The sequence below is a fragment of the Bos mutus genome, chromosome 2 (genome assembly GCF_027580195.1).
Source record: "Bos mutus isolate GX-2022 chromosome 2, NWIPB_WYAK_1.1, whole genome shotgun sequence".
Lineage (NCBI taxonomy): Eukaryota > Metazoa > Chordata > Mammalia > Artiodactyla > Bovidae > Bos > Bos mutus.
In genome coordinates, this window is record NC_091618.1 from 117,546,509 (window position 1) to 117,556,853 (window position 10,345).

The 10,345-nt window shown below is 36.0% G+C and overlaps 1 protein-coding gene across 1 annotated transcript; it reads left to right on the top strand.

Annotated features, from left to right (window-relative positions):
- Window positions 1-64: 64 nt before the first annotated feature.
- Window positions 65-9,093, top strand: PJVK (pejvakin). Its single transcript, XM_070359010.1, has 6 exons — window positions 65-2,077; window positions 2,809-3,004; window positions 3,525-3,666; window positions 4,749-4,866; window positions 7,496-7,594; window positions 7,783-9,093. The coding sequence occupies exons 1-6, from the start codon at window positions 1,867-1,869 to the stop codon at window positions 8,073-8,075; spliced, it is 1,059 nt and encodes a 352-aa protein (XP_070215111.1). The 5' UTR covers window positions 65-1,866; the 3' UTR covers window positions 8,076-9,093.
- The last annotated feature ends 1,252 nt before the right edge of the window (window positions 9,094-10,345 follow it).

Genomic DNA, 10,345 nt, shown 5'->3' on the forward strand with positions numbered 1-10,345 from the left:
CCTTAGCGGCCCCGCCCACCGGCTCGCCGGGCTCCTTGGCGCCGGGTCCCTCCCTCTCTCCTAGTCCGGGCTTCCTCGGCTGCAACTGGTGCCCAGCCTTCGGCCCACCGGCTCGGGGAGACCGCGGTTCTGTGTCCTTAAAAGGAGGCCATTCCCTGGCCAGAAAGAGGCTTGTCGCCAGGCAGGCAGGCTTGAGTCTTTGAGGCCTTAAGCTCAGCCTTTTTTTTTTTTGGCCAGGTTATGGGGACGGGGGAGAGGAGGGGTACGTCACTTTAAGAAAATAATTTCAAAATTCCAAGTGCAGAATTGCTGGAGAGCCTCCCCGGGCCTGGGCCCGAAGCCTAAAACTCGCAGTATATCCGCTCCTGAGGGCTCGGGTGGGTCCTCCTGTCCTGGAGCCCCGCGTTTAGGTGCTCCCGGGGACGTCCGGAGACCCGCGCCTCTCACCCGGGGTGGGCTCCATTGTCTTCTAGGCTTTCGTCGCCTGGTGAGTGCTGGGCCAGCGGATCCCAGCAAGGCACGTTAGGAGTAAACGAAGGATTTTCTGTGGAACTGTTTCTAATTAATGCTGTTTCTGAACACCTATGTTGGTTGTGATGGCATATGCCTGGGATGTACCACCTTTGTTGGGGATCAGACAGCGACATTAAGTGTCCTATGGCTTCTAGGGGTTTTGCTTGCCACGTGCAGAAATGACTCCTTGTGTCTTCTCATTTCTGGAGATTGCCTCGCACAATTCTATTCACACGAAGGGACATTATTAGAAACTTTTTGTTTGTTACTCTGGAACCCTGGATACTAGAGATCAAATGAAAAAAAAATTATCCGGAATCTAATCAAGCTGATTGAGGCTTGAATTAAGCCTGTTTTTGTCTTCCTCCACCTCCCCCTTGTATAGATGTTAGTTTATCAATTGCTTTTCATTGATATATTTTAATGAATATCTTACTTTAAATACCACGTAGCCACTATTTCAGAATGTTAACATCCACGTAGCTGTGGCAGTACATTATTTCAGCACTCAGATTTGTTTATAAAATTTATTTTTAGCCATAAAATTCCTTAAGAACAAGCCTCAACTTTATACTGCTCTCCTTAAATGTTGAGTAACTGGGATAATAATGGTGAAACAAAAAGAAAATAAATGCAGCAGGACTGTATTTCAAAGAGATACTATGTAATAGCTTAAGATAAGAAACCCCTGTCAGAGTTGATGCAGTTACATTAAATATGTTTCATTTAGTATTTTATAAAGTTCTGCATGCATTTGTTTCCTTATATTCTGTGAATTTATTTTTATATTAATCACTTGGTTTTGTAAACATACAAGGAAAATGAATGAAATGTTCAAAGAATAAACTGGACTATAACAGAAACAGTACTTTTCTGTTGCCAATATTGGCATGATGGATTCGTGAAGGACTCCCCTTTGGACTAGGTCCACTGTAGATGGTGTCCAGGGCTAATATTAGTGGCTAAATTGTATTGTTCCCCAAAGGGCTATTTGCTTCCTTCAAACCTGGCAAACCACTATCAACTGTGAGCCTCATCAAGGACATTGGTGATATTTAAAGATTACTAGTTTTCTGTGTATATTTTAGTATTATAGACTGCAATTCCAAATTGACTTGCTTTTAGTGTATCATTTTACACTGTTAATCTATAATTCATTGCCTGAGCATACCAGGGAGGCAGTGTTGTGAATTGTATAGTGGTAAGCTACTTGCTGAGACCATGCTTTGTATTTTTTACGTGTACAATTATATTTAAAATCAAGCAAGGCTTAGTTTTATGCCCGATTTTCTTTGAAAATATGGATTTGTTATCTGAGGGTTGCAGTGGATGACATTTTGATTCAGTATTAATATGTTTGCTGCTGCTACCAAGAGCTTTGTCAAACAGGTTGGAGATGGAGGGAGATTAGTTCCTGTTCCAAGCCTCAGTGAGGCTGACAAATACCAACCTCTAAGTCTAGTGGTAAAAAAGAAGCGATGTTTTCTGTTTCCTAGATATAAATTTACCTCAACACCTTTTACACTGAAAGATATTCTTCTAGGAGACAGAGAAATTTCAGCTGGTAAGTTTCAATGTTTGTTTGGGAGTGATTTCTCATTCATGTATATTATTCATAATCTAAATGAAGGTGGTCTGTGCTACTTATGTTCGTAATATTTACACATTTTCATTGATGAAAGCAACTTTTATTACTGTAGCAGTAATAATGTTAACAATGCTTAATGTTTGTATAGTAGCAAATCTCTTATTGATTGAATAATTTCAAATGTATTTTATAAGTATTGTATAATTTAATTTTAGTTATTTTATAAGTTGTTTTAATCAGATCAGTTTAGAATATGGCATAATAATATATTTCTTCATTTATAAAATGGGGCTGCTCTTCAGTCTTACCTGTCTCACATGGTTAAATGAGATTAAATTAATTTGTGTTTATTTTTTAATTCTCTTATTATGGTTGGTAAGCTGAAATGTATTAACAGGCTAGTTTAGAAAGTAAATTGACATTTTGCCAAACTTTTCTTATAAACACTTGTTTTTCTTTCAACTAGTCATTGGATCTTGATGCTTAAGTGTTCTGTTGGCTGAAAGAAAATTTGAGTTCGTTTAAAGTACTCTGGATATTTATTTCTCTTGTCAAATTAATTGAATTGCTCTTTTTCATCTTGATTTGAGATGGTACCATTCTAAACATTTGGGTAATCAAGTTTTAAATGATAAATTAATGTATTACTCTATATTTACATTAGATGAATTCGAGACATTTAAAATATTGATTTCTTTTTTTTAAAGGTATTTCATCTTATCAGCTACTGAATTATGAAGATGAATCAGACGTTTCACTCTATGGAAGACGAGGCAACCATATTGTGAATGATGTTGGGATTAACGTTACTGGATCAGATTCCATTGCTGTAAAAGCTTCATTTGGTGTAGTAACCAAACATGAAGTGGAAGTATCAACGTTACTCAAGGAAATTACTACACGGTCAGTATAATAATCCTTAATAGACTTCCATGTTTTCTTTAAACATTTTAATTGTATAAACTTCATGACAAAGTGTTTAAAACATTCCAGTTATATTTTACTAGAGTAATTTGTTTGATTTATTTGAAATTCTACAAATTAGTCATACACTCAAACTTTGGATAAGTGTAGATATCCAGAATCATTTGGTTTAAACAAAATTTAATTGTTCTGCAAGATCGCTTCGACTCTGCACACATTTGCTAAATTATGAGATTACAAGACTTCAAGAATCTGCTTGCAACAAATACACTAAAAGTTTCCTCCAACAGACTCCTCTAGTACACATGTTTTAACGAAATAGGAGAGGCAGATTATTAAATTTCTTTTGAGCATACTTTCTGATTTGTATTAGGACTGCCTTGATTTACTTTTAATTAAGGTGGATCATGAATAGTAACACATGTTAAGCAAAAGTGTACTTGATTATACATAGTTAGATGACACAGATTCTTGTGAATGTCTGTCTTCTTGATTTTAGAAAAATTAATTTTGACCACAGTTTGATACGTCAGTCAAGGAGCAGCAGAAAGGCAGTGTTGTGTGTGGTCATGGAAAGCATCCGAACCACACGGCAGTGCTCACTGTCTGTGCACGCTGGAATTCGTGGGGAAGCCATGAGGGTAAACCATTAGATGCCTTGGATTTCTCGTACTCAAAAGCTGCAATGGGAATTTAAGTATTCAAGAGCCTTGTATATTTTGTCAAATGTTGAAATTAAAGAGCTGCAATTGTATATAGGATTTTGCACGCTAATGGTTTTGTTTTAGAATATGAAGAAAGGAATCCAAGAAAATTTGAATTATAAACATGTAAAGTAATGTAAAAAAACACTAATCTTTGTGAAATAATGTGCACAATGGAGTCCCTCAGGGTACTGTTTAAATGCTATTTTAAGAATACAGACTGAGTGTGTTTATGGAACTCTTCGATTTTATTTTTAAGTGATAGAGTTTATACTTGAATTTTAAAAGTTGAGTTTATATTTTTATATTAATTTTTCTAAAATAACATTGTCAATGGCCAAACATGCTTCATTCAATGTTAAGTCCTTTAAAAAATCTTGGAAAGTTATTTGTGTTTTAATTTTTAGCTCAATTATGACATTATTTGTCATTGCCATTCACCTAATAATGACACATAATGATGATTTGTTTTATTAAAATGAATTATTAGAAAGATAGAATACAGTGATAATCTTTTCAAGTCTTTGCAAATGAAGTGGCTACATTTAAGTGCCCACCAAATTGTTTAATATTGGATCGTTTTGGGGGCATGAACTGAATGAAACACTTAATTGTTGGTGATTGCTTTGGAAAGCTGCAGACAGCTCTGGGGGCTTTGAAACAGTGGATACAATAGGCTAAAAACAAATGTAGCCCTTAAAGGCAGTGGATTTACCTTGAAAGGAAAAGGTTCCTATGACCCAAAGCATCACCCTTGTGGTAGCACTAGTCATTGGCTTGGATACAAAGCAAATGAGAAAGTGGTAAGTATTTCCTAATATAGATCAGGAGTCCCCATTGAATCATTTATTTGAACCTCTGCTATAAACAGTTGAATTCAAGTAGGATAGTTCTTTACTTGGAGGGGTGGAAGAGTTTGTTTGTTTTTGGTAGGATTGTAGGGAATGTTTTGTTTTTCCAAAAATATATCCTTTACATGTTATACTCCTTAACAATGTTGTTTAATTTATTTAATATAGTTTCATTTTATGGATGAACAGAATCCCAAGGGAAGGGACAAAGCTATTGTTTTTCCAGCACATACAACCATAGCTTTCAGTGTTTTTGAACTCTTCATTTACTTGGATGGTGCCTTTGGTGAGTGAATGATTTACGTGAAACACTGAAATTATTGTAGTGAAAATCTCTGTCTCTATCTCTCCCTGAGTGTCTAGTGATGCAGAGTGATGCTGTCAGCACTGTCGATATTATGCTTGGGTGAAATGACTGGGAAAGACCCAACAGTCCCTCCTTCCCTATAACTTCATTCCTGTTTCTTGGGGAAAGCTGTAGACTTCCCAACACCCCACTTCCAGTTATAGTTGAGAGCTAGAATGCAATCCACTGGCAAAGTATTTCCTTGACTAACATGGGAAAATAAAAAAAATAACCTTCTAAAAGGTAGTTTTTGGGCTTTTCAGGTGGCATTAGTGGTAAAGAACCTGCCTAACATTGCAGGAGACATTAAGAGACACGGGTTTGATCCTCGGGTCAGGAAGATCCCCTGGAGGAGGGCATGGCCACCCAGTCCATTATCTGGCCTGGAGACTACCGTGGACAGAGGAGCTTGGCAAGCTACAGTCCATGAGGTCGCAAAAAGTCGAACACAACTGAAGTGATTTAGGACTCACGCAGGTAGTTATTGAAGATGGCAAATAGAGGAGGTATACACAGTAGGAAAGTGTCAGGGCACCCAAGCTAGCATAAGACAACCTTTCTTCAGGTTTTCTTTTCATAGACCCAGCTCTCCTGACCCTGGACTACCTAAAACCTTAAACCGTCATCGTATATGATGCCGCAGTTCAGGTCACTTTAAATTTCTACATTGCATCAAGTTTTAGTATTAGGAGACCAATCAGCTCAAGTCTAGGTATAACCCAAGGATTAGGCAAGGCCATTTATAAACATTTTTGTTGTTTTTTATTTCCTTTAAACTTTTGATTTTGTATTGGAGTATAGCTGATAACTATAACAATACTATACTATAACAATGTTTCGATACGGACAGTTTCAGGTGGACAGCAAAAGGACACAGCCATACATATTCATGTATCCATTCTCCCCTAAACTCCCCTCCCATCCTGTCTGTCACAGGACACTGAGAAGTGTTCCCTGTGCTATGCAGGAGGATCTTGTTGGTAATTCGTTCTAAATACGGCAGAGTATACATGTCCATCCCAGACTGTCTTAACTATCCTTCCTCCCATTCTTCCCCACCCCTCCCCTGGCAACCATAAGTCCGTATAAACACTTTTATAAACATTTTTAGGCCTGTTTTTGTTTTTGCAGTTCTGTTGGAAGAGAGAATGTGGAGTCAAAAAAACAAAACAAAACATGTTAAGTAAATTTTGTTTGGGACACTAAAGGGTGTAGGTTTTTACAATTATATTGATCATTAGAGTATAAACTGATACAATTGATAATGTCCATCAGAATCTAAAATTACATATATTTTAGTCTTATTTAAACTTTTAGGAATTTATCCTACACATATACTTACACATATGTGAAATGACGTGTATAAAGATAGTTCGTAATAGTAGAAGCTTGGAAATAACCTTAAGATGGAGGGATTGAAACAAAAAATTAAAAAGCTTAATGTCTAAGATTTACAAAACTAAATGAGTTTAGAAGAAATTCAAGTAAACTATCAAGTAATGTTTTGCCAGTTTGTAGCATTTCTACTTCGGCAGCAGCAGCCTGGGGTATCCAAGCACAGTGTATTAAAGTTTAAAATTGCACTGAGTCTTTTGAGACACCTTCTATTTCATTACCTGCTTATTAATTCCTAGATCACCATGTTGGCTGGAATTATGAAAATATCCTTTAACACAGGTATTTAACATAGAGGTAACTCATCAGAAAATGAAAGCACCGTTAAAGTTAATAAAAAATGCAGCACAGACCCAATAGAAGTAGATAATAATGTACTTGCTCTGTTTATGACCCCAGACATGCTAATATGCTAATAAGTAATGCTTGCAAAGAATTGGAATGACACGTGTTTTTCAGCAGCTTTTTGGTTTAAATTGATTGCCAGTAATGACAGTGATATAGTAGCGAGGAAGAATCCTTCAAAACCTGACAATGTTACAGCAGTCTGTTCCTCAGTATAAATTTCACATGTGTGTACATATGTCTATAGGATAAATTCCTAGAAGTGTAAATAAGACTAAAATATATGTAATTTTAAATTCTGATGACTGTATCAATTCTATCAGTTTATACTTCTAATGATCAGTATAATTGTAAAAACCTGTTCCCTTTAGTGAACTAAGGTACTTCCACACAATAGAATACTGTGAAGCTGTTAAGAATTAGCACTAAAGATACTACTGACATGGAATAATCTCTATGATATTTTAAAGAGATGTATATCTATTAATCTTGGAACCTAAAATTTTATATATGTACATACTTACATACATAGGTACATAGCCTTTATGCCTGTGAAATACGGAGTATTTCTGTAAGTACACACAACAGTAGTTACCCCTGGGGTATAAAGCTGAAGCTGGGGTCAGTGAAGAGACTTATTTATCGTTGTATCCTCTTTTTGTACTCTTTGAATTTTGTACCATGTAAAATGCTACCTTTTCTAAAAATATGTGAAATTTAACTTAAAAAATAAAGTGAATGGCATGTGCCAGAATTCAACCACAATTAAAACTCCCAATAAAATATGAGTTGTTCAGATTATAACATCTTCTAAAATTTTTTTTTATAGACCTTTGTGTCACTTCAGTGTCAAAAGGAGGATTTGAAAGGGAAGAAACAGCAACATTTGCACTGCTCTACAGATTGAGAAATATACTATTTGAAAGAAGTATGTCCATTGAAGATTTTGTTCCTTCTCAGATTAACACTTGAGGTTCTCTTTATTAATCTTGTCTTTAAAAATTTTAAAGCCAAATTTCACGACTGATTGTTTAGATTTACACATAGTTATAAATGCAGTCTGGCTATACATTTTTTTATTTGACTTTTAACACATGTCTGTTTTTATCCTTTTAGATAGAAGAGTGATGGATGCCATTTCTCATTCACAGCTTTACTTAGATGATCTTTTTTCTGACTATTATGACAAACCTCTCAGCATGAGTGATATTTCACTCAAAGAAGGTACTCACATCCGTGTTAACTTACTTAATCACAACATTCCAAAAGGACCTTGCATACTCTGTGGAATGGGGAACTTTAAAAGGGAGACAGTTTACGGGTGTTTTCAGTGCTCTGTTGATGGGCAGAAGTACGTGCGACTTCATGCAGTTCCTTGTTTTGATATTTGGCACAAGAGAATGAAATAAAATGGAAAATGAATGTACCTTGCTGGTGTTTTGGGTGCAACTGTGCCACACACCTTTCCAAAATTATCTTGGTTCACTTTGATGAATTGTAGCAAATTAAAGAGGAAGAGGAATGAGAAATTAACCTGTCTGGGCATCATTTTTCCCATTTATAACATGGAGATGATAATAGTGTCTACCTCAGAAATTGTCATGAAGATTAATAATATTGTTTATATTGCAAAGGCTTACATATAAAATTCAGAATATAGACATTCCTTCATAAAATCTGCCAGTTGCATATACTTTGGAACTTAGTCTACCATTTTACATATAAAACTTTTGAGATATGTGTTATTTTTAATCGACTTTTAATTCAATATTTGAGGATGACAGGAAGGCACAAGTGGCAACTTTTTGATGCTTTAACTATTGCCCTAGGTCTGGTAAAATGAGAAAAATGTGTTAATAATTTAATGTAATCCTAAATGTTTAATTGTGGTATCAAATTAAAAGCACACTGAGCTCAGTATGGGGTTTTGTGTACATAGTTAAGTGTGACTGATAGTAGTAATGGGCTGCCATTCAGTGATGTAGGTATATATGTGCGCACCAGCTTTGTCTTTATAAGAACTCACTATGAAAAAAAAAAAAAAAGAACTCACTATGGTCATTTTAAAGTTAAGGCAGCTGGGACACATTTACTTCTCTTCTATGAAAGTGTTTAAAACATTTAACATACTTGGTTCTCAGAGACCTTTTTCATCTAGTCTGTAAGACGTATGAAATTTTTTCATACACAAACCTAAATAATTGGCTCAGCTGGTAAAGAATCTGCCTGCAGTGCGGGAGATCTGGGTTCTATCCCTGGGTTGAGAAGATCCCCTGGAGAAGGGAAAAGTTACCCACTCTAGTATTCTGGCCTGGAGAATTTCATGGACTCTATAGTCCATGGGGTCAGAGAGACTCAGACACAACTGAGTGACTTGCACTTGCACTTACTTGCATTATTAAAATAATTACAGAAGTACTGTTAAAATTCCAGAACTCAAAGTATATAGTACAGCAGTCACTACTAGGCATATGCCAATGAAGGTGTTAGGCAATTGTGTAAATATGAAATGTTTACTTGTTTACTGTATGTATGTAGAAGGGTTAAAATTTTATTTATTTAAACGTGAATAGTTTTCAAGTAAATTTCCATATTCATATGACATCATCTATGATTTTTTAAAACCTAAAAGTACTTGGTATGAAAACAATGGGATAGAAAGGTTAGAATTAGAAACATTATCATAGGATAGTTTCCAGTGTAGCTTTCATGATATTTTCATTTTGTAGAGTATATAATTCAGATGCAAATATGAGTATACTGATCAAAAAAGACTCTAGTGACTTTTTTTTATATGAATATTGACATGGGGACAGTTTCTAAACCAAAGTATAATATTGTGTTGTCAACCTAAGTTTACTACTGAGCAGGGTTTTCTGAGGAAAATAAAGGGATGAAAGTCGACGATTAAGTGAGGAGGAGGTATAAAACTGGGTTATGGGAATGAAGAAATATTGGGAGACAGGAAAAGATAGTAAATGTTTTTATTTTTTGAAGTGTCCAGCTCTGTGCTACACATGTGAGATTCACTAACCTAGTGGGATTTGTGTTGCCCTTATGCTGTAAGACTTTTTTTTTTGATGTGAATATTTTTGAAGTCTATATTGAATTTGTTACAATATTGTTTCTGTTTTTTTTGACCAGGAAGTGGGATTTTAGGTCCCTGATCAAGGATCAAACCCCCACACTCTCCATTGGAAGGCAAAATTCTAACCACTGAATGGCCAGGAAAGTCCCCTTATACTTTTAAATTGTAGGATTTCTAGCTGTATATATAAAGAGGTTAAAAGATAATCAGTAAACAGTGGTTTAGAAGGAGTATAAGTTTCATAAAATGGAAAAAACTGTTTTAAACTTACTTGTTTTGAATAGAGCTATTTACTACCTAAGCACACTTTTCTATGGGCTTCCCTGGTGGCTCAGATGCTAAAGAGTCTGCCTGCAATGCGGGACACCTGGGTTTGATCCCTGGGTCAGGAAGATCCCTTGGAGAAGGAAATGGAAACCCACTCCAGTATTCTTGCTGGAGAATTCCATGGACAGGGAGCCTGGTGGGCTACACCCCATGGGGTCACAAAGAGTCGGACACGACTGAGCGACTAACACGCACACACACACGATTTTCTACATACACAGTAGGCAAATCTTACTTGATCCAATAAATATGTGTCCTTTCTTG